The sequence below is a fragment of the Mugil cephalus genome, chromosome 23 (assembly GCF_022458985.1).
Source record: "Mugil cephalus isolate CIBA_MC_2020 chromosome 23, CIBA_Mcephalus_1.1, whole genome shotgun sequence".
In the NCBI taxonomy this organism is placed as follows: domain Eukaryota; kingdom Metazoa; phylum Chordata; class Actinopteri; order Mugiliformes; family Mugilidae; genus Mugil; species Mugil cephalus.
The window spans coordinates 10,662,127-10,687,087 of record NC_061792.1 but is presented as its reverse complement, the minus strand read 5'-3'; the positions used below and the strand labels follow the sequence as shown (position 1 = coordinate 10,687,087).

Here is a 24,961-nt window from a genome sequence, read left to right as displayed (position 1 = left end):
ATGAGCGCAGAGGTTTGTTCACCAAGTTCAAAACCGATCTCCTAAATCCCACAACTGTAGGATGATAGTGTGTTTAATTAATTTGGGGTTCCAGGTAATTATTATTATTAAGTATGTGATCTGTTTTTCTGCTGACAGATGATGGACGAGTCGGAAGCATGTTCGCTGCCTGGTGGTCTGGCCAGTGTGAAGAAACAGTTTGAAAATCAGGAGTTCACCTCGTCATCCTCCCAGTCCAGCGTCACCCAGTTCCATTTCCAGCAGAGAACAGTCCAGGTACAATGACTGAACGATAACATATTAATTAATGATACGCTAATAAGCTAGCTTCAGCTACAAATGTTTATTTTATTTCATCAAATCCTTGAAAACAATTCACAACAAAGGCAAATGGCATTGTTTTATTACCTTTTGTCATCATTTTGAGCCTGCTAACATGAGTCTCCATCAGCTATGCACCACATGGTGGCCTGCCTGACAGAATCTGAAAACTGTGCCACAATGCACTTTGCCTCCCTCTTCTGGGCCAGTAGTTGTACTACAGATAATAAACACAAAATCCTGACTAGTGCACTTTGGCTGAATTTAATTTTGTACAGGCTAATTAAAATGATCATGTTGAATTGGCTCCTGTTGTGACAATGGCTTAAGGGTCTAAACGACAACATGATGCTCTGCATGCACATGCAAGTACATGTGCTAGCTCTGAGTATTTCAGAAGTAGACTATGTATCTTGTAAAGTATGGAAAGTATCTTGACCCTATATTCAACAAAACTATTTTAGTTATAATAGTGTTCTCTAAAATGACTTTCATGCATCTGCAGTTTTGTGCACATATACTAAACAACTGTCTGCATATGTGATAATATCATCAGATATTGATTTATAAGACAACGGTGGATGAAAGGTACATTTTTCTTCCTCCTCTTAAGACTCCACATAACTTGGCAGGCGGTGCAGCTCTCCGTGCGAGAAACGTATGAAAGCCACTGAATGATTTAGATTCTACTGTAGCTCTTTATTGGAAAAACTTGGCTGGCACGGCGGAGGCATTCCAGCAGGTCAAATCAAAGAGGGCACCTTGAACTTTGCTTGTCTCTGTGGTTCTGTCATCCACTGCGTGAGCAAAATGCCAGAACGCGTTAGCAGCAGTCAGCGACGGGAGGACGGGGGGGCCAGATCTCAGTGAAGTAAGGTCAATGCTGCCCCTCCATGCACTCTCCCCACGTGCTCATTCAGGCGGCGAAGCAGAGTGGATTCAGCGAGCGAACGGGGGCCTTGCTGAATGCTAAATTTTACATTGGGGTTCATGAAGGGGGAAAGGTTTGATTGAGTTATTGCTCCTCTGCAGCAACACTACTTTTTTCCTCAAGTTTCTTTGCACAGGTGTGATGGCAAATCCTCTGTTTTACATCGGCAATGATATTACTATGCCTGCATAAGTGATATTAGAAGTACAGAGCACACCCGCCCTCCATGTATCTTTCATGTTAACAGCGGAGGATACAAGCTCAGATATCACATTCCTCTTTCATCTCTTTCAAATTGCATGAATCTCAGTGGAGGAAATGGATGATGCAGTTCCGTGCGTTTTTTGTAATCTTTAGCCCTTTTCTCCCCGAATTCAAACACAGTCCCTGGGAGGAAGCACAATAATGGAAAAAAGATTGGTTACAGAGGGGTTTTATTTGACTTTTACACAATATAAAAACGGGTTACACTCTAACTTGCAGTCAAAAGTGATAAAAGTGTGTCTATAGTTTTGCACTTATATATGATGGTCCACATTTTTCTGCATTTCACAGGAGATGTCAAGCTCCTCAGAGGTGACGGTGAGAAGCAGTGCCAGAGAGGTCGTCCCAACAACAGCGCTCTCTAAACAGGAGGTACTGACACCAGCTGTATGACCGCATATTAACACTAATGTGCATTTTTACTTCATAATTTAATAGTAAATTAGCCTTTTACTCCTCATTGCTGATTTTAAACGTCCCCATCTTTTCCTAGGTGATCCACGATCAAAGAGTCCAGCATAACAACGTGGCTGCTAGTTACGGGAACCATTACAATGAAACAGGTGATTCCGCTCATGCCTTTTATATTGTAATTTGCACCTTTTTTATTGCAGCACTGCTTGCGTCCTGTGTATTAATCATCAAACCCGTTATGAGCTGAATAAGGGATGAGCTACGAAAATGAGTCGGAGCACAGTTGATTTTCCATTCAGTGCATGGCGGCAAATCTAATCAGGGCAAAGTCAGGAAGGTAAAATATTGGGAAGTGGAAATTGGGCAATCACTGCTGCATGGTTTCAGAAAATGAAAACTACTCAGGTTTTTAATGAAATGATTTATTTCTCTTCCCAATCCCCCTGAGCTCCCTCACTGTGAATGACTTAATGAGGCAGCCTTCTTCTTCTGTCTAATTCAGTTATGCTTGTCGGAGGAGAGGACCTACCAAAGGTTTCCACTCAGGCTTTGAAGCAGCAGTATGAAAAAACGATTGAGGAAGCCGCACCTGCCAAGGAAATTAAGGTAATGATGCTGTCTGTTTATCTTAATGGATGGTCTTTTTTTTCCATCAGCATGAAGAATAGACATCTTGAAATCATCAAAAGGAAATTGCGGATACCACAAAGTTGGACAGGACTGCGTGAAAGACCTCATGTCACCACACGGCCAGAGTCGGAGGCTGTGTTTATAGGAAACCGTTGTTTAATTCAAGAACTCGCATTATTGTCTGTAGTTCAATGAATAATTCAATCAAGTCAATCAACAAATCAACAGGTGTATTTGTGTATTTACATCCCAATTAGGTGTCTTATTTGTTGCTTTCACTTCCTTTGCTTTGCAGCAATAATTATTATTTGAGGTTCTTTTATTACTCTCAACTTCAAACCTGAACTTTCTCTGCTTTCTATGAAAATGAAAACATTTTCTGACTGTTTCTCTACCCTCACTTTCCTTCTCTCTCCGTAACTAACACTGCTTATGGAACATAGGTCGATGTGGATTTCAGTCAGTTTCAATGGACACCAGTAAACCAGTCGTCAAAAACTTCTACAGTCACAAGCTATGACACTTCCTCCACCGTAAAGTCAGCTTCGTCTGTAGCGTCTGCCGCGTCTGTAGCTTATGAGGCGACAGATGATTTCCCTCCCCCGCCATCAAGCCTGGTGCAGGTATCCCAAGAAATCTCTTCCCAGTCTCAGGATCAAGCCTCTCAACACAAGTACGCTGTCAGTAAGGAGCAGTACTTTAAACACAAGAGCATGGCCGAACTAAAGCGCCTCTACAAGCATATAAATCCAGAGGTGCGCAAGAACCTCGAGGCAGACTTCTTGAATCAGCTGACCGAAGCCGAAAGGGCAGAATTGGAAAGTAAGGATGTGGTGGGGGATGTCCAGATGGCGTGCTATAAGTTTGAAAATGATGACAACAGCTCTAGTCAGTGTTCAAGTCCCGATGGAGAGTCTGTGGACTGGGATGAGATCCTCAGGGGTGAAGTGCAGTCCATGCGCTGGATGTTTGAGAACAAGCCGCTTGATGCGATTAAAGACGATTCCCCGGATGAGAGCGAGGAAAAGAATATCGCCCAGCAAGAAATAATTGCTGGCAAAGATGTTAGATACACCGCTTGGATGTTTGAGACTAAGCCCATTGATGCTCTGGGGACAGAGACCTCCGACACAACGGAGCAGACACAAAAGCAGAAGGATCTTGCGAGAGGAGACGTCCGCACAGCAACTTGGCTTTTTGAAACTCAGCCACTCGACTATCTGAATAAGATCTACCAAGAAGACGAGCAAGAGACGGATGGGGACGCAACCAAAGACATTACCGGTGGGGACGTTAAAACCGCCAGGTATCTCTTTGAGACCCAGCACCTGGATTGCCTGGGTAAAACGGAAACCATTGAGGAGAGCCACTTCCTGAACCTGAAGTCTGAGCTGGAGGAGATCAAGGGGGACGTGACTACAACCACCCGCATGTTCGAGACGCAGCCCATGTGCGTCATCCGAGGGGATTCGGGAGAGATGCTGGAAATCACCACCATACGCAGGGAGGAGACTGAGAAAGGAGATGTGAAAACGTCGCGTTGGATGTTTGAAACTCAGCCTCTAGATATGATCAACAAAGACCCTGCGAATGTCAAGCTGATATGTGGTATTTCCATGGAGGACAACGCTCAAGGTGGTGTGAACAAAGGTAGATGGCTGTTTGAAACTAAAACTCTTGACAGCATTAAGGATGAGGAATGGGAGAGCGTCAGAAAGCAAAGGGAAGAAGTGATAGGAGCCGACGTACGGAAGCAATGTCTCGTTTTTGAAACTCAGCCAATGGACACCTTGAAAGACAACGCCAACGCTCGACCTTTAACCTCTGAGGAGATTGTCGGAGGCGATGTCCGAACGGCCAAGCATCTGTTTGAGACTGTGCCCATGGAGAATCTGAAAGAGCTGCTTGAGGTGGGAAAACTTAAGAAAACTGTTACGTCCGAGGAAGAGAAGGGCGACGTGAGGCATCAGAAGTGGGTCTTTGAGAGCCAGCCGCTGGAAAATATAAGGGAGGAAAAGAAGGAGATCATGAGAACGGTGAACATTGAAGCACTCGACAAAGGAGACGTGTCAAACTACAAGGAAAGGTTTGAAAGTATGGATTTAAGTAAATGTGAGGGAGCGCAGAAAATTCAAGTGGAAGGCGTCGCAAGCGGATCTGTCAAATCCAACAGAGTTCTCTTTGAATCCACCCCGATGTACGCTATGCAGGACAGCTCCGGCCATTACCATGAGGTGAAGACGGTGAGGCGTGAGGAGATTGTGAAGGGAGATGTGCGCAGCTGCAGATGGATGTTTGAAACGCGCCCCATTGACGAATTTGACGAGAGCATCAACAAGTTTCAGTTGATAAAAGGCATATCCAAACAAGAGGTTCAGTCTGGGGATGTCAAAACAGCAAAGTGGCTGTTTGAAACTCAAGCACTTGACGCCATTAAATTTTTCAATAACTATGAGGAAGAAGAACAAAAAACAAAGGAAGGTATCGAAATAGAGAAAGGGGACGTAAAGACTTGCAGGTGGCTCTTTGAGACTCAACCGATGGATGTTCTGTACGAAAAGGTGGAGAAAAGTGAGACCGACGTCGAAGAAGTGCAAAAAGGTGACGTGAAGACATGCACTTGGCTTTTTGAGACCCAGACGCTCGACAACATCCGCGACCATTCGGAGTCAGAGTCCGAGACGATTCTGAAAACCTGCACGATGAAGCAAGAGGACATTCAAGGAAAAGATGTTCGGCTGGCTCGCTTCTTGTTTGAAACCGAGAATCTGGAAAACATCACGGGCGAGGACAGCAGTTCTTTCAGGAGGGTCACCGAGATCGACATCCAGTCCGGTGACGTTTCCAGGATGAAGTACATCTTTGAGAACCGCTCCTCCGACATTGTGAGCTCCACCTCAGAGGAGACAATGCACAGGCTGAAGACGCAACAGGCTGAAGACATCCAGAGGGGAAACGTGGTCAACTGCACCTGGAAGTTTGAGAACCAGCCGATCGATGCCATTCGTGATGAAACCACAGACGTGAAAGAGAGTCGAACGGTGATAGATGTTCAGGGAGGCGATGTTGACAAAGGCCGCTTCATTTTTGAAACATACTCTCTGGATCAAATTAAAGAGGAGTCCACGGAGACGGATATTTCCAAGCTCACTAGTATCTTTAGAGAGGAAACAGAGAGGGGAGATGTGAAAAACTACACCATGATGTTTGAAACTCAGCCGCTGTATGCCATCTGTGACAAAGAGGGGCATTATCATGAAGTAACAACTGTTACCAAAGAAGAAGTCATGAAAGGAGATGTGGTAGGGGCCAGGTGGCTGTTTGAGACAAAGCCTTTGGATTCAATAAGGGATTCAGAGGAGGTCTATGTTATTAAAGCCGTGACTGAGGAAGGCATCAACAAAGGGGACGTAAGCTCCGCCAGGTGGAGGTTTGAAACACAACCTCTGGATGAAATTGCAGAGGACATGAAAGTAAGGTCGAAGACGGTTGCAGACATCCAGGGGGGTGACGTGAAGACAAACAAGCAGCGGTTCGAGACCGACGAGATGTCTCAGAAGTACATCAGAACGGTTAGCGTTAGCGAAATCCAAAAAGGCGACGTCAGGTCTGCCACGTGGATGTTTGAAACCCGCACAATTGACGAGATCCGCGGCGACGGCACCGAGTATGACGGCATGGAGAAGGTGACAAAAGAGGAAGTGATGAAAGGGGACGTTAAGCAGTCTGTGTGGCTCTTTGAGAAGCAGCCTCTTGACAGTATCAAGGAGAGTGATGGCTCAGAGCTCGTTGTGAGAAAGGAGGAAATCCCACAGGGCGACGTGAAGTCAACAACGTGGCTTTTTGAATCCACTCCATTTCACCAATTCAACGAGAGCAGCATGGAAAAAACTGAAATAATAGGTAAAAGCATTAAGGAGACACTTGAGGAACTATACTCTCAGAAAATGGTGGACTCTCAGGGTATCCTCATCGAGACAGATGAGATCGGCGATGTCCGCATGGCTAAGTATAAACTCATGAACCAGGAGGCTCCAGAAATACAAAAAGAGGAGGTTATCAGAGGGGACCTAAGCAACATAATGATGAACCTTCTCAACCGCAGGGAGATCACTGAGAGAGCCATAACCATTGACAAAGAGGAGCGGGGGAACATAAACACCACGGTGAAGCAGCTGTTCAGCCAGGAAAGGGGAATTGGCATTGAGAAGGAGGAAATTATCCGCGGTGACATTCAAGAGGCCATGAGCAACCTACTCAAAAACGAGGGCTCCTCTAAGCATGGAATTCTGATTCAAGAGGATGAGAAAGGAGACGTGAGGATGACTATATATTCCCTTTTAAATAAAGAGCAGAGAACGAGCATCGACAAAGAGGACATAATTCAAGGGAATGTTAACAAAACTCTCCACCGCCTCCTCTCCAACTCAGGAGGAGAAGATTCCAAGAAGATACGGGTCGGAGAAACAGAGAGGGGCAACGTGAGCTTTTACTCCACATGCATCGAGTCTGGGGCCCTGGATTACCTGAAGCAGCTTCAGTATGAACCGGACGAAGAGCAGGAGACAGTGCGTAAGGAGCGCATCATCGGTGGTGACATTGAGGAGACGAAGATTTTGCTGCGTAAGAATCAGCAGCAGATTGGTCGCACGGTGGCGGAGGACGATATAGTTCCCGGCGATGTGCACAGCAGCGTTAAAGTCTTTATGACTGAGCCTGCAGTCACTTACAGAAACCTAGAAAAGAAGGACATTGTTAAAGGTGACCTTAATGCGGCCCTGGATTCTCTGACCCAAGCCATCAATCAGAAAGTGGTAATAGAGAAAGAGGAGGTGGTAAAGGGAGATATACCCACTACTTTAAAGTCTCTGGAAGAGGCTCAACATCAAGCCAAAGAAATGGAAAAGCCTGAAATCGTCAGGGGAGACATTCGGGGTGCTCTTGAGTCGCTGGAAAAATCTACATCCACCAAAACGGAAGCAACCGTTGAAGATTTAGTGCCGGGCGATATAAAAGGGACCCTGAAGTCCCTAGAGGAGGCGACGCAAGTTGTGAAAGAGGTGGAAAAGGAGGAAATTATCAAAGGAGACATTCACACCGCCCTGCAGAGTTTACACGAGGCGTCGAGCGATAAAAAGGTTTACCAGCACCAAGTGAGCGAACAAGGGGATGTTAAAGGCACCATCCAGCTACTGCTGGAGCCGGGTACATCTCCAAAAATGCAGCGCAGAGGGAGCATTGAAGGAGATGTGAAAACATCCATCAAATGCCTTTATGAAGGCCAGGAGACGGCGCAGATGGAGAAAGAGGAGGTTGTAAAAGGCGACGTTCAAGGAGCGATAAAGTGTCTCATGCAAAGAAAACAATATTCGAGTAAGAGACATATACATCCTTCCAAGAAAGCGAAAATGACCATCAAAAATCCAACATCTGTAAAGCAAGTGGAGCATGAATGTGCACATGAAGGTAAGAGGGAGAGTGCTCCAGAAAATCCAGCCCCCACTGTGAAAAACCTCTCTCAGAGCAGTGAGTCACAGAAGCTCACACAGAGGCACCACGAAAGCAAATTGCTGAAAACACAGGTAATAACCCAAGAGGACCACGCTGTTACCGTAGCCAAAACAGACAATCCCACTGGGGCCTCTCAGCAGAAGAGCCTGAAAGAACAGAATCAGAAAGTGCCGCCCCCACAGAAAATACAAGCTGCGAAGCCTGTTACAGTGAAGAATAAACAAAAGAGTAACAATGATCAAACGGAGACTAAAGCTGCTGACGTGAATGTGATGAAAGAGGTGCAACAGACATCACAGACAAATACGTCACACAAGCAGACGTGTGAAGCCAAGACAATCAAACAGGTGCAGACGACGGTGACGGAGAAGACTGTCGTGCACAAGCAGAACGTCATGTCTGCCGTATCCGAGCAAACGTCCACGTCTCAGAAGCAGATGGGGACAAAGGCTCTCGCACAAAAGCAGAGCTTCAAGAATCTGAAGGTCGATAACCGTCAACTCGAGGTGAAAGGGAAAGGTGCGATTAAAAAGGCGAAGGCTGAGATCCATTTCCCGCCTCCTCCCTCCTCACCTCCTCCACCCTCGGAGTCTGAGCTCTCCCTCCCTCCGCCGCCATCGCCTGTGTCGGAGAGCCCTTCGACCATGAGGCACGACAGTGACCTCCCGCCCCCTCCTCCTCCCCCTCCTCCTGCTATGGAATTCCTAAGGTCTGAGACTGAATTCTTCCCTCCTCCTCCACCTCCGCCGCCTCCGTCCGCTGCGGGTGGTCAGGATTTCCTCCCTCCACCTCCGTCGCAGCAAGAGCTCAACGCGATACCTCAGCCTCCCCCTGCAAAGCCGGCGAAGCCCGTCGGGAAGCCTTTGTTCAAAGTGCCCAAGCAACCAGAACCAGAAAAGAAACCCATACAAGTCAAACCTAAGTGGCAGAAAAAACAACCAACGCCTCCTCCACCGCCTCCACCTCAGCGCCCACCTGATAATGTGTCAGTAGCAGTATCAGTAGTGGCGTCAGCAGCGCAAAAAGAAGAAGCCAAAGTGCAGGAGGTGAAACAGGAAACGACTAAAAAGATAGAAATAACTAATCAGAGTGAATCAAAAGCAGTGTCATCAACAAAAATACCAAGCATGCCAGTGAAGCCGGTGCAAAAAGAAAGCCCCCAGCCGCCTAAAAAAGTGTTTGTGCCTCCCCTTAAACTCCCTCCATCCCCGGACCCTGCACCAGCTCCGGCAGCGAGGCCCTACGCTCGCAAATTTAAAACCCCTCTCATGCTCGCAGAGGAAAGGTACCGGCAGCAAAGAGAGCGAGAGGAAATGGAGAAGAGTCAAGCCTCAACTCCCACTTCTCCTCTGGTTAGCACACAATCCTCTGCTGCCACTGCCACTGAGTTTTTTGCAGCAGACAAAACCGAGAAAGACAAAACTGTGGAGGTGACAAAGGCAAAAGTAGAAGAAGCTAAGACGGTTTCCAAAGAAGAAATGCTGGCGCAAGACTCGCCTGCCAAGAAAACCCCATCTCAGATCCCTCTGAGCAAACCCTTGATCTCTGTGGTAAATAAGAAATCTGCCTCTGCATCTTCAAACGTGTCCTTGGATAAAAAGAATATTTCCAGCGAGCGCTCCTCAGAAAAAATCCTTGCCTCAACCGATGTTATTAAAAAAGCTCAAACAGCAAACCAGAGCCAGGCCGCATCCATTTCTCAGTCACATCACGAGGCCTCGGAGAGCGAAGTCCGGTCGCGTTCGAACGTGGTCACTTCTTCGGTCACGGAGCAGCAGCAGTTTATTAAGAAATCCAGCGCGAGGTCTATCACCGCCACACAGAGCGCTGTCCACGAGAGCGTAAATCTCCAAGGCCAGGCCACGGTCACATTGAAAGCCGAAGATGCGAAGAATATTAATGCGCCTCTGTCACAGGAAGGGAAAATGAGCCCCTCTCTCCCCACTAAAATCCCAAAAGTAACTCCAAGTTTCAAGGTGAAAACCTTTAAGATGCCGACGGAGAAGAAAGAGGAGAAATGCGAGAGTTCGGTACAAAAGGAAGCGGTGAAAAGCGAGGCGCATTCACAGCAAGAGAAAAGTAATGTGTCACTGAGAAGCGAGACAAAAGTGAACCTGGAAGGCCAGCAGCTGACGTCAGCGAGGGCCGAGATAAAGACGGATGTGACAGTGAAAGAGAGGAAGAGTCAGGTGACCCCGCCCTCGAAGGTAACGGAAGCGGAGGCTCATGCGAAGAAAGGAAAGCAGGTGCAAAAAAGTGAGACAGAAGTAAAGCTGTCACCATCGGTTAGTGTTTCCGTGCCTAAGATGGCTAAGATAACATCCGCAGCAGCCCATCAAGGACAAGGCCATGTGTCTGTCTCCCACAGCCAGCAGAGCATGAAGACAGAGCACGTTCACAGACACGAGGAGGTGGTGGTGACTGAGAGTGTGGTGCAACAAAGCCATCAGAAGCAGGAGACTGTCCAGATCCAAAAGCAGCAAATGAAGCTGCAAGCGGCAGAATGTAATAAAACGCAGATAAAGGGAGGGAAGGTGAAAGGGGAGCTGAAGGATGTGTCGGTGTCAGGGAAAATGTCTCAGAAACACGAGGCTCACCCAGAAGAGATCACAGATTTAGAGAAATGCAGTGTAATGCGGCAGCTGCTTGTGCAAATAAAAGAACTGGAGGGCACGCCAGGCAAAATAGACTCCAACCCCGTCAGGATGATTATAAGCGAAGTCCCCGACTGGGTGATGGGCACGGATGAGAGAAGGAATCTGAGTGAGATTGCTAAGCAGCAAAGCAAGAAGAAGCTGAAAGAGATGATGGTCTATGTGAAGAATATCGTTCAGGCAAAGCTCTCATTTGTGGAGAAAAACTTGACAGCGGTGGAGAAGGAGGAAAGAGAGGAACCGCCAGCAGCGCCGCCGCTGGTTCCTCCGAAGCCAGAGAAGAAAGTTTTCAATGCTGCGACTGCAAAGATTTCAAAGATTAGCATCGGCTCGTCCAAAACTGAAAAGAAAGTGACGGAGGAGAAAAAGTCTCTTCAAGAGAGCAAAGTGCATCAAGAGCTGAGTGAAGTGGCAGAGAAGAGAGTGTCCTCCCCATTAGCAAGTATCCGCACTCCATCTCCCACTTTTATTAGCATTGAATCACGGAAGGTGGACTCGCCGCTCAGAGTGACTCCTTCTCCTCCCCCCTACAAACTAGCTAAGACGCCTCCGCCTCCTCCTCGCAAGTCCTACACTCCCACCTTCAGCAGGGCCACGCCTTCTCCTACCCTGAGCCGCTCGGAGAAGCTGATGAAGCTGAGGGATGGCACCTCCAAGTTTTCCCGCGACATAACCCCACCGCCGCCTCCTATGCCGGTGCCGGAGCACATCGCCTCAGAAATAGAGAGGCCGTCCTCGTGCAGCGACAGGGAGACCCCCGTTGAGAGGAGCGAGCAGGAGGTGCTGGATGTCGACGAAATGGGGGACTCGATGATGACGGTCAAGGACAAAAAGTCTTTCTTTGAGGAGGCGCAGAAGGCGGAGGTGAGCAGGGTATACATTCGGAAGGACCCCATCGAAATCCCTGAACGCCTGGGAGCTGACGCTGAGGAAGCCGCAGAGGGGGTCACCATAGATATTCTAAAAGAAGACCTCCCCAGAGTTGACCTGTCGAAGCTCGTGAACAGGTTTGAAGCCGCGCAGCCGAAGGTTTACACCAGAAAAGATCCTATTGTGATAACGGAGAGGCTGGGCAGTGATACGGAGGACGTGGAGGCGGAACCACACACACCAAGAACCGAAGAAATCCCCACATTCACCGTTAAGGCGATAAAGGACGTGTTCGAGACCGGGGAGCACAGCTCCCAAGCAGCCAGGGAGCTCAGAGAGCACATAGAGAGAAGAGAGCCCGAGTCGGTGGGTCACTGTGAATCCGCCGCCTCGGTCACCGAGCAATTCTGCAGCATTGACGACTTCGGGAACGTGACAAAAGAGACGAGGAGCGAGGTGCACTCTGAGAGCTCCCTGACCCGCGGCAACCCTCCGTCCTACGCGGACGTGGTGAGAGGGGCGGTCCCGACCCTCGGCGTGGCCCCCGAGGCCTCCGCCGAGGAGCTGCTGAGAAACTTCCAGCAGTCGTGGGCCGAGAGCCAGGGCGTCTTCCAGAACCTGGGGTTCAGTGTCACAGAGCAGAGGACCTCGCAGATCGTAACGCACCAGCAGGAGACCGTTGTGACGGGTAAACCGAGCCTGTGCAGCATGAGGGCACTAAACAGTCGTGACGGGTGTGTTGCTTTGTGTGTGACAATTGATTTAAGGCATCGACTGCACCGTGTGGAAAGAAAAGAGTCATTAACATTGCCTTGCCACTACCATTGACGTCTCTTTTATGTGTTTTCTTTTGTTTGAACTGTTCCCACTGAAACCTGGAGCAGTTATACTCACAGTTTCTTTTAGTATTCACAGGTTAGACATGATATTCTTTATTCATGCTGATGTGTGAAGCTGGCAATGTCGCTAACATATTGAGTTAATATTTCTCATGCCCGGGCGTGGGGATGCTTTTATTCTTCGAGGCAGACGAAAACTGCTTGGATTGTCTCCAGCAAGACTTTACTTTTATTCCAAAGTGAGTTTAAATATTAAACTATTTCCATTTTCCAGGCTTTTGAAATGGCAACACAAATCCCTCTTGGCCCTTCAAACACCAGCTCTTCTTTGTAAAATAAATTGCAATTCTTAAACTAATAAATTAATTACAGTGTGGTGCATTTTTTTTTTCCACAATTCAAAAGAAAAAACAGAGTTGTGTTGATGCCCTGGAAGCCAAACCAACGGGCCCAGCTTCTAATTTTTTGTTGTGGAAAGTTTGTCTGGAACTCTTCCACTGGGAACTGATTGTGTTGAACAGAAATAAGCTTCCTAACAATTAACAGCGATTAATGCACTTTTTGAGGACGCCTGATTTGGTTAATGCCATGCAAACGGTTGCTTTGATTCGTTGGACGACTCTTTTCTGTTTTTGTTTCAGTTGAAGTTTCAAGACTCATATTTTGCATATTTGCATATTTTTACGTTGCAACACAAGTAATAAAGAATGAATAAGTTGTCACTTGTGTGTCGTTGCCAACAACATAAGCAGATTCAGGAAGCAAAATATTCTTCATTTATTTTTTTAAAAAAATTAAATATATAGTATTATTATAAGAAGTAGTAATTGTGGCAGTACCATGTACAACTTCATATAAAAATAATAAGAATAATAATTTGGCCTCTCCTCTACACTGCAAGTACACTGCCTGTACAACCATTTCTTTTTTCTTTTTTACTGAATAAATACCACAAACAGGTGGGTTAAATGCAGGGAATTACCTTTTAATTATCCTTTTTTGCATTGCATTGCTTTATCCGGTGGCTTATATAAGCTATATAAGCTAAACAAATAATAAAAAAGATGTAGTGACCAGTTAAATCTCAGGACAAATAATAAGGCTAAAGAGTACCTACTTCCTGTTTCTTGTGGAGTTGCATCAGAGGGGAATACTCTTAATGTGTAACATGATTTAATGCTTAATTTCCCAGCATAATTTGTATGTATATCATTATTTGCACATATATTGATTAAATTTAAAGCTCATAGTCAGTACATTTATAACCTTTGTAGGGTAGAAAATTGCATCACCATAAAGACCATATATAAGAACATTGCCCCTAATTATAAGTTATTGTAAAGCAATTATGTAATCTCCTAATGAACAAAAATCTATTCTTTATCAGTTTTTTCTTCTAGCCCATAAAGATATTTCAAATAACCGCCCTCCAGAAACATTAACTAACTTCCTCTATGCAATGCATTTATCAACTGGAGTTAATTAACTTTAGTTTGCTGACAGTTTGCACCAGATCGCATGGCTCACTCCGGGAAATTAAATTAACTGAAATGAAAGTAACTTGAAATTAAAAATGTCATCGCTCTTCCTCTTCTTCTTTGCAGAAAATACGAATTCCCGAGTCAGAACTGTGCAAGGTGTGTCGGAAGAGGGTGTACCCCATGGAATCGCTGATCGCAGACAAACAAAACTACCATAAGAGCTGCTTCCGCTGTGAACACTGCAGAGGCAAACTAAGGTGGAGTCTCATGTTTATCCATAAAGATTTAGGGTTAGGGTTGGGATTGGGGTTGAGGTTGGGGGTTAAGGTTAGAAAGGCCGGCTGGATTTGTAGAGTTTCTTGAAGATAGATACTCCCATCACTTAAAACTTATTAAAGAAACTCTCTAAACCCAGTAGCCCTACTTTATTCTGGGCTGAAACCCTTCACAGACTTCTCTTCCCCCCCCCCCAGCAGTATTCTAAGAGTAACTCTTCTCTTTCTCTTAAACAGCATTGGCAACTACGCCTCTCTCCATGGACGAATGTACTGCACACCACACTACAAGCAACTGTTCAAGTCCAAAGGAAATTATGACGAGGGATTCGGACAAAAACCTCACAAAGAACTATGGAGTAACAAGAACCAACAGAATTCGGCCCCGAAATCGCCAGTACCCGAGAGAAAAGTGCCGGAGCCCAGATTTTCCCCAGCTCCGAGCGCCGCGGTTACACAAGACACTGATATAGGCAAATCAGGGGAGGAGAACAAAAGACCCGCAAGCAAGATTTCAGTGGTGTGGCCTCCCCAAGGAGACTCCCCGAAGAAATCCTTCACCGTCGAAGAGGAGCTGAAGTTGGTTAAGCCGTCATGGCCTCCCAAGGAGGGCTCAGTTCAGGAAAATGACCACCCAAATCATTCTAAGAAGACAGCATTGAAGCAAACCGATGTTCCTACAGTAGAAAATGGACCCCAGGAAGATCACAAAGTTCAGGAGAGTGTGAAAAACCCCGAAGTGGTCCCAGCAGAAGCCGAGGCTCCGGCCTCCTCCTTTGCAGCAGCCGAGGAGCCGGCGAGAGATTCCCAAGAAGCTAAAGAATCAAACAGTGTCTCTGAGGCAGAAGTGAGTCCTGAAATGGACTCTGAAGTGCGCCCTCAAGTGCAAGTGGAAGAACAAAGCGAGGGCAGCGATGGCGGGGCTGTGGAGAGCGCGGACGAGCCGGAGAGGAATGAAGGGAAAAGTGCAGAAAGTGTGGAGGAAGTGGTCGTAAATGGACACGACGGGCAGGTAGAGAGTGCAGTGTTTGAGAGGGAAGAGCAGGAGGAGGTAGATAAAGGAAATAATGACAGCATGAACAAAGAGGAGGCAGTAAAGGTCACTTTAATAGATGAGGAGACAGCGGCAGGACAGGCACTGAATGCAAACTCCAACAACAACAATAATAATAGTGGTGGTAGCCAGATATTGTTTGAAACTGAAATCCTGCTTCCAGGCCTTGATGAGCTGGAGGAAAAGACAAATCAGCCGCTCCCTTTGAAAGACGAGAGCGGCGCCACAGATTTCTCCCATGTCGATTTCTGGGAAGAGTCAAAATGGATGCCAAGTGAAGTGCTGCAATTGGCACAGAGGGATGATGCTTTTGTGCCAGCGGGTGCCAAATGTACCGAAGCCACAGACTCCTACCCAGAGACACATTTGTTCCCGGAGACTGCCGGGGGAACTTCGTTTCCAAGCGACGAGGCCGCGGAGCCAAAGATTAGCACATCGAGCTTCCTCGAGGACATTTTCGCCGGCCTGAGCACCAGCAGCTCCAGCTTGCTATCTGATTTCAAGTCCGACATCTTCTGCCAGTCGGCCGGGGAGAAGCCTCGGGCGTCGGCGCTGGACGACCTTTTGGATTTTGGAATGGAGGCGACAGACGTGAGGGGAAAGGACGAAGGCAGCGGCGGCGGTGGCGACGCATCTCTGTGGGCGGAGGACGGTGAAGCTCTCACAGTGGAGGAGCAGATCAAGAGGAACAGATACTACGACAGCGACGAGGGCCCTTGAATTTACAGACACAACACACAGGCGGGCAGCACTTACAACATGTCATTACACATACGTGTCCATGGAGAGATGAACTGCTCGGGTTTAATTAAGCGTCTTTTTTTTGTTTTGTTTTGTTTGTTTTTTACTGAGTTTTGAAATTCAAAATCTAGCTTTGTTTGATGCCGATTGAATGCACCTGGCGTGCAGAGAAATGGAAATTTATTCTTGAATGTTTGATCTTAACAGGGCTTTATTAAAAAAAATAAAAAAGAGCAATATCAAGTAACTGTTTTTCTTTGAATGAATGGCCTGCTTTCTTTTTTGTCTCTTTTTTTTCATTTCTATAATGCCTTCTGGTTGAAATAAAGCTTCATGAACTCAAAAATACATGACTCTGTTATCACTAAGTGCACACACACACAGAAGCAGGGACAGTAATGGTACTTAGCTGTATCTCTTTAGTGTTGCCGGCCACTTTGATGTATAGCCTACCTAGATAACACAATCCAGCTGAGATCTCTTTGGCAAAAGGCCTATTGATTTTCACTGATAGAGCAGGCCTGCTGCAGAAGTTACAGATTTTTCCATTAGGTGGCTGTTGTCACCTCTTGCAGATTTTTTTTTTTTTTTCCTAGTTACAGCTTGAACGCGTGTGGTAATTGGCTGCAAAGAGAATATACTGCAGTGTTAATTACATCTGCCCAAGACAAACACAAGAAAAAACAATAAAAACAGCACTTCAGTGTCAGAAAAGTGATGGCTCCACAACTTCTTTGTGGGTCACGCTACATTGTGCTGACAGAAGTTGAGGAAGAACTGTTGCTGGTGCAATAATTTGGCTTCCTTTCCTGAAATGCTGTTTGGCATCTTTTTTTTCTTTTTTTTTTTTAATTGGGCTATTTTTTTCCCCCCGCTTTTCATTGACAAGCCAGGGGAGATGCAATTTTACGTGTTTTTAATCGTTTTATCCGCCGCGACAAGCAATTATACATGCAGACAATCACCCATCCAGTCACACAGGATATTATGACTGCAACAGATTATAAATGTATTTATAGTATGGTGTTTCTGTTTGCTGAGACTTTTCATAGTCAGTGAGTTGATAAACTAAGGGTGCTTCTTTCACACCTCGGAAACCTTGGAGCTACGTGAAGACTAAGTACAATAACAAGAGACTGAGCATAACATGCATGTTTGCAAGCTTATGCAGACAATACAAAACAATACAAACAATGTGAACAATGCAGACAACGATTCCAACAGCAGAAGGACGAGAGACAGTGCAAAACACCAGACAATGCACCTGCATATAAAAAGATATTACACCAAACAGAGAGCAGTGCAGAAGCTGTGACCAATCACAAGACACAGTGTTGAGGATGCACCAGAAACAAGGCAAGGTTGCACGCAAAACTGGAACTATGTTGCATCAATCAGTGCCCGATTCCGGGTGGTTAAACATTTTCTTTTTTCCAAGTCTGCTCACAAAGACATGTGCACTGCAGAACGACATGAGAAGCAGGAACTGTCAAGAGCAAGTGCTGCCTTCAAGAAAGGCCGATTTGAATAAAGTTGGAGCTGCAGAGGGGTCACAAATTCTTTGGTTGGTTAGAATTTGGTTTAGGAATAAGTGATAGCTTAATACTGAATGCAAAATGATGATAATAATGTGTATTTATAACTAAGCCAAGTGTAATGTAGAACACATATAGTAGGTAGGGGGTCCCTACTTCGTCTCTCCATCAGTTTGGGGCCTAGATCTCAAAACCGTTGAGGACCAATGGTCTACGGTTACACAAACTGACAAGAAATGGAGATGAGCAGGAAATAGGTAGTGAATGAGTCAACACTTTCTTACCACGTACGTAGGATTCAGACCAAACCTGGGTTTTTAATCTCCAGAAACGATCCATAAAACTTGAACTCCCAAAGAAAAAGCAGGAAAGGTGCCAGCTGATTTTTTACTTGGCCTTTCTACCTCCTACTCCTGCTGAGTTAGCGCATGCTGATGGGTTACAAGAAAGCCTTACCCAGTACTGAATACTAGGATACAAATCATTTTTTACCAGGCTGTCACATTAGAAACAGTTCACGATAGATCCAGACAAAGAAACCCTCCCGAGACCTTCTCAACAAGATTGCAGCGCTCCGTAACAACGCCAGTGGTTGCTGATGGATGTTGAAGCTCCCATACGTCTCGTGGGCTCCAGAGGGGCCATTATCCACAAGTAGAAGGAGCATCACTCCAACTGTTCCTTGCAGGATTTCTGGCAACGGGTAATCCACCTTTCCTATCTGTCTGCACACTCACCTTCTCCTGTCTACCACGAAACAGCTTTAAACTAAAATGTGTGGGAACCACCCAGCTGCGCTCTGGCAATCCATGAACCCCAAGAAGTCCACTTAGTTCTTGGTGCCATACGACATGTTGGACTAGTATCGGCATTCATTCGTCCTAACATTTCTCATGAACATTGTCTTTGCATTGAATAGGTAAAATTTCTACCCTGCACGTCTCTAAAACCTTAATATTTAATATCTAGACTCAGCAGTGATACAAAAAGAGGAAATTTTGTACAAAAAAAAAAAGGGGCAACTTTTGGGGATTAACTACTTGCTTGGTCGGACTCCAGACTGAAGATTCTGCTGCACCGTTGGATGCACTGTTGAACAGAAAGGGATTTCGTTCCCCGTTCTTTACATTTTTATTGAATTAGGGAAGAATCTCTTCACAGCCAGGGCAAAGAAGAGGAGTGATTTGAGGCTGAATTGCTTACAGTATTGATTTATTTTTTCCGCCAGTGCATCGAATAATCTTTCAGTTTTTGAACAGAATATTGAAGTTTGACATTGATTCATTCATCTGACCATAACACAAATTTGTAACGTACTAAAGAAGGTTGCCTCCCCAATGCGAGCTCTATAAAAGGGGCGGCGCTGGGAGACATGTAGGTATTTCGACTGTAGAATAAAATATATGCACTGTATAGATAGATAGATAGATATTTCTGGCAAAATGTAGCAGGAAGATAAAGTGCAGAAAGGTCAAGACTCCAGCAGCAGTTGTAGTGTAAATTACAGAGAAGAACACAGTGTTTCAGTGAAAAAAACAACAACTGTTATTTCAGTCGGAGAAGTGGACAGAACATGGGGAAAAAACTTATAGCTTATTGTGTTGTTATATTACTTGTCCATCCTGCTTAAAATCAAACTGGGCTGTATCTGGCCCCCGGACTAAAATGAGTTTGACACCGCTACTGTAGAGGACACGCAAATATAGAAGATGAGAGTGATTATTTTCCTTTTGGGAAAGAGACTGGTGCTGTGTTTGGGTTCTTAGTATTTGTAGTGTAATATATTAACCCCTTAGCATCCCTATGGGTCCTATGTGGGAGAGCAGTAGCTTTTTGGACCGATCAGAGCGCTGGCCACGAGATGAGTAAATGCTGCATGATGCAACATGTTATTTTCTAATGATTTCCTTAATAAAAGCTATTATAGGATTCAAATAACACATTTAATAAATAAATAAATAAATAAGCAGGAGAACCCAAACTTCTTATTTATTAACTGTGTGTTCTTGATTACTCAAGAACAATACCACTTAGAGTGGTGATAGAAACTTCAGAGTCTTGGCTTTCAAAGGAGAACAAGATCGTGCATGAGCTCCAAAATATTCCGAAATAGACGTGTTTTGTTTTGTTTTTTTTTTTTGTTTGTTTTGTTTTTTTACAAAAAGGCTAGATTATAAGAGGTTAACTGTATGTTTAATATTTCTTTGTCGAATAAAAATAAAATAATTACAAAAATAAAATAAAATGAATTTAATCGGGCATCACGCCGCTCGCTCCCGATCGCCGTCCTCTGATTGGTCCGCTCCTCCGCCCGGCTCCCGTCTCTCCACCTCCACGAGCGTGTGCGAGCCTGGCGCGAGCCTGATGAGAGCAGGGGGGGTGTGTGTTGTGGCCGGGGTGGGGGGGACATATCCGCGCGGAGCGGAGCGGTGCGGACGGAGCTCAGCGTCCAGGACAAGTTTTAACCGCGGAGACGAGGACAACAGCACAGGTAGGGGTTTAAAAACGTCCTGCTGCTTTTTTCTCTCCACCTCCTGCAGCGCGTGTCGTGTCCTCGCGCTTTTTGTCCCCTCCGCTACCTCGGTGTTTTTATTTTTTTATTTTTATTTTGTTTTTTGTTTTGGGAGGGTGGGATTTAAACGGAGTTAACGTCTAAGTCAATTATCCGCCGTTTTATTTGTGGGTGAACCGCTTGAGCATTTCCCTCTGCTGTGTCTGTTTATTTGTTTCCACCTTTTTTCGTAGTGTCAAAAACACTGTCCGGTGGCTGCAGAGGAATTTAAAACTTGCTGTTGAACGTTTACTTTCCTAACATTTTAGTTATTTGTTTATTTCCGCTCGCTGCTCCTGCTTCTAGTGCTGCTGCTGCTGCTTCGTACCGTGTCTCTAATTCTAACATTGGAATAACTGCTGTCGTTTTAAGTGCATGTCTCCATTTAAATGAGGAGCGATGTGGCTCACTCTCTCATTGCCGTATGTGAAGGAGAGGAAGAGCAGGAGTCGGGTGGGGGGATGAGATAAATCCCGATAAGTTGATGAGAGCATTGTGCATTTCATAGCTTAATGTGAGGACAATGATTTATCTGGCTGTTAATCCGCGTCACTTAACGCGAACTGGTAAAAAAAATAAATAAATAAAAAATAAAAAATCCATCCGCCCTCTTTATGTTGCGTTGCGTGAAGGGATGAGTGCCAGCACGCTGCTTTATCATTGTCTTCCAAGAAGTAAAAAAAAAAAAAAAAAAGCTGGGAAAGTGGTGGAAATATCAATAGGATTTTACCGTGTAGTCAAAGGGTCATAAGAACAATTCACGGCCAGTGTCTAAGCTCGCTGTGAAAACTGCGCCTAAGCCTCCAAAAATCCATTTGCAGAGATTTATTTTGACAGTTGCTTTGAAACATGAATGCCATGGCCATCCAACCCCCCCTCCCGCAGAACTGATCTTCTTTTCTTTTTTTTTTTTTTTTTTTTTTTGAATTACACTGCTCCTTGAAGTGGTTACATCAATACCTCTCCACTCTCTTTCTAGTCTTTCTAGTCCAGGGGTAATACCAGGCCCATCTTCTTTTTTTTTTTTCTTCTTCTTCTTTTTTTTTTTTTTTTTTTTTGGTGGCTTTCAACCTTGCCGTCGTTAACACCTGCAGCCCTGCCAAAGTCTCTCATTTAAGCCTGCGTAGCTGGAGCGTGACCAGATACTGATCTTATATGAGTGTGTGCGCGTGTGAGGAAGACATATTCCTTTTTAGCTGAGAAATATCTAGCGGTCCCTTCCATCCAAGCCCCCCATCTCAGTGGATTCATCTTAATTAGAGCAGTGACATGTCAAAAGAGTGTTTTTTTTTCAGGAGGTCTGGATTTGATGAATGGAAGTACAGCAGATCGTGTAAATCAGGGGTCTTCAATGTTTTTTTTAAGCTAAGGACCCCGTAAAATAGGGGAAATTAGCCTAGCGCTATTTGTAAATATACATTATTATTATTATTATTATCATCTTGCATTCAATATTAAACTATCTTGTAGCGCAACATAATATAAAATTATGTAACAAATATATATAACAAATGTCTAATCAACCAAAGATTTGAGGTTTGAGCAAATGTTCATAAATGTGTTCACGATTGCAGGTGTTTAGGTCACAGCTGGTTTTGGGACGACGACACCAGAAAGAGCCGCTCAGATTTAGTTTTTTAACGCTTTACCGAGTCACTCCTCCCTCTGATTACAGCTCTAACATGTATAAATAGGCTCTCTCCACGTGCTGCGTTGTAAACTACATCTTATTGACGTCCTGGGAGAGGAAGCGAGCCCCTGGGTGTGCGTCTAATGGGCCCGGTTTTAACTCGTTTAACCCCCGCGTGTTGGGGGAAGGCTGGTGGCTTTTATACGCGAAGGCATCCTGCCTGTCTGAGTTATCGGCCTGTGACACACACAATCGATCTCCTGAACCGTTCCGCGTTTAATAATTTCACGTCATTCTCACTCATAGCGCGGCGGCGGAAATCGAAGGAGCCTTTTTCGGTTGAAATGAATCTTCCAAAACGCCCCCGGGCTCCACCAAATTCCCTTAATTACGTCATATTTTAGTCCGGGAAGTGATTGGAATTGGATTTATGGCGCGATGATGGCCCTCCTGGATGAGATAAACTGCAGGTGACGTTGATGAATGGCGTTTGTAAAGAGCACAACGGAGAAAGAGTATTACAGACCGACTTATTAACTCGTTTCGCCGTTTCCGCGCGCTCATGCTTTCGCCGCTGCTTTTCTTGTCGACACAGTTTAAAGGGAAAATCTGTCACTTGGTGGATGACTGTTCGTTACCGCTCGCAGTGACATTTGGAGGCCCCCGGGGAACGCGCTCCTTTCAAGTGTACGACTCGGCTTGTCAAATGTCAACGCAGCTTTTTTTTTTCAGCCGAATCTCCTTTAGAAACTGCCTCCTTAGGAAGACCTTTTGGTTGAATTTAGCTCTTTTTCCTTTTGGCGCCATCGGGTCTCATGTTGTGTTGTGAAAGAGTGCTCGGCTTTTTATCGGTAGGACTTTGTGTCAGTCGGCTGTTGTGCAGGGAGGAATCAATCATGTGGACTTGTTGTTTGCTAGGGAGGCTCACTTGCCACTTTATTAGGTACACCTTTTCAATTACTTGTTAACACAAATAGCTATCAATTCAATGCATTTAGGCATGCAGAGGTGATCAACTTGTTGAAGCTCAAACTGAGCATCAGAATGAAGAAGAAAGGGGATTTAAGCGACTCTGAATGTGGTTTGATTGTTGGTGCCAGACGGGCTGGTCTGAGTTTTTCATAAACTGCTGATCTACTGGGATTTTCACGTACAACCATCTCTAGTGTTTACAGAGAACGGTCCAAAAAAGATAAAACATCCAGTGAGAGGTCAGAGGAGAACGGGCAGACTGGTTGGAGATGATAGAAAGGCAACGGTAAATCAAATATCCGCTCGTTACAACCAAGGAATGCAGAATACCATCTCTGAACGCACAACACGTCCAACCTTGAAGAAGATGGGCTACAGCAGCAGAAGACCACACCGGGGGCCACTCCTGTCAGCTAAGAACAGGAAACTGAGACTACAGTTCACACGGGCTCATCAACACTGGACAATAGAAGATTAGAAAAACGTTGCCTGGTCTGATGAGTCTTGATTTCAGCTGTGGCATTTGGATTTCAGGGTCAGAATTTGGCGTAAACAACATGAAAGCATGGATCCATCCTGCCTTGTATCAATGGTTCAGGCTGGTGGTGGTGGTGGTGTAATGGTGTGGGGGATATTTTCTTGGTTTAAATGCCACAACCTACCTGAGTATTGTTGCTGACCATGTCCATCCCTTTATGACCACAGTGGACCATCTTCTACTTCCAGCAGGATAATGCACCATGTCACAAAGTTCATATCATCTCAAACTGGTTTCTTGAACAATGACTTCACTGTACTCCAATGGCCTCCACAGTCACCAGGTCTCAATCCAATAGATCATCACCTTTTGGATGTGGTGGAACGGGAGATTTGCATCTAATTTGTTGGGGAAAATTTTAAAAATATATAAAAATGTCTAATCAACCAAAGATTCTGAGACCCCCCTGCAGTACCTCGGCGGACCCCCTGCTGGAGACCCGTGTGCTAGGGCTGTCTTGATTTGAACAGTCCGATATCTATTCCAAAAACCCTCCGATTGAGTCTTCAAACCCTTTCCATTTTCCCGCATCCTCTCTTTAAAATCTTGCCGCGGTCTCACGAGTTGTGCGGCGCAGGCTCAGTCCAGAGGGATTAGTCCACGCGTGTTCCCGAGACCATGAACAAGACAGCGGCTACAAACCCTGAGAGCACCGTCTGGGCCGAGGGCTGATTGGATTTGCAAGAGGAGCCGCGCAGCAGAGGAGACGTGCGCACGGAAATCTTATTCAAAACCAATTAAAACGGTTTCAAAATGGAAACGTGACTTAATGAATTGATATTAAATCTGGGCCCCGGTTTTCTTTCACCGCTGACTGTTCATCGGTTTTCGCTCCGGCAGCTTTATGACGCTTTAAAGGAGTTCACTACCGTTTTAAAATTAAGTGGCTCGCAAAAACAAAAGTGCCCTGACGAGCTGTAGAAGTTGTTGATTTCAGCAGCTACAGTTATGGCTAAACTGATGCTGCCTAGTAATTATTGACTCACGACATGTTTTAAGCTGCAGGATGTTTCTGCATATTTTCATGCACATCCAGAATTTTAACCGCAGTCTCACTACTCCAGCGCTACAAAACAAATCATTTTTGTGCTGCAGCGCCGTCCCTCACACGAAGCATCCTGGAACACCTCTGCAGATCTCCCCCAAGTTGTTGCCCTTGACCTAGTTTTGAATCAACAGAGCGTCTCCCTCAGGTTATCAGTTAAGCTATCGCATTATTTTTATTCACTTAGCGCTCCCTTTGAATAATTAATGGCCAAATTGTTCAGTTTAATCCCAACATGGTGGTTTTGGGGGGGGGGGGTAGATGCGGCCCAGTCGCCCGTTTCCACACAGAATTAATGGTTTCTGTGTAGTAGCAACTCATAATTTTCAATGCGTTAGACTTTATGACTGTCTGGCTGCAGTGTAATCACAGATAGGAGGAGGCTGTAACTTCCAACACTGTCATCTTTTATAAGGTCTTGAGTTTTGTGCCGCTGCGGCAGTAGGATTCCTCTCTGATTCGTTTTCTTTCTCTCGGGGTGTTCGCTGGTTTTCACATTGATGTGCTCTGACCTATGCTGATCCTCCTCCACGCCCCCCCTCCCATCCTCTCTTTTCAGTCGTGCTCTGTGTGTTTGTGTCTCTAAAGGGGCACGGTTTGGAAAGTGGAACAGGCGGCGGCGGCGGCGGCGGCGGCGGCGGCTACGTGTTTCTTTTTAATCTGTCGGCCTCGGCTCGTCCTGATCGCGTCCGCCGACTTTATCGG

At 45.6% G+C, this 24,961-nt stretch overlaps 2 protein-coding genes across 11 annotated transcripts in view; both read left to right on the top strand.

Moving 5' to 3' along the window:
• Positions 1-14,578, top strand: part of xirp2a (xin actin binding repeat containing 2a) — a 45,980-nt gene extending 31,402 nt beyond the window's left edge. For both annotated transcript variants that reach the window (XM_047576434.1, XM_047576435.1), the window contains 7 exons: positions 139-276; positions 1,808-1,888; positions 2,010-2,079; positions 2,433-2,536; positions 3,004-12,283; positions 14,039-14,172; positions 14,428-14,578. In XM_047576434.1, coding sequence (XP_047432390.1) covers positions 139-276; positions 1,808-1,888; positions 2,010-2,079; positions 2,433-2,536; positions 3,004-12,283; positions 14,039-14,133 — 9,768 coding nt within the window. In that variant the 3' untranslated portion in view covers positions 14,134-14,172; positions 14,428-14,578. The remainder of the gene's footprint in view (positions 1-138; positions 277-1,807; positions 1,889-2,009; positions 2,080-2,432; positions 2,537-3,003; positions 12,284-14,038; positions 14,173-14,427) is intronic.
• Positions 14,579-19,894: 5,316 nt separating this feature from the next.
• Positions 19,895-24,961, top strand: part of LOC125000808 (beta-1,3-galactosyltransferase 1-like) — a 101,613-nt gene continuing 96,546 nt past the window's right edge. For all 9 annotated transcript variants that reach the window (XR_007111390.1, XR_007111389.1, XR_007111388.1 and 6 more), the window contains exon 1: positions 19,895-20,011. The gene's annotated coding sequence lies outside the window, so the exon portion shown is untranslated. The remainder of the gene's footprint in view (positions 20,012-24,961) is intronic.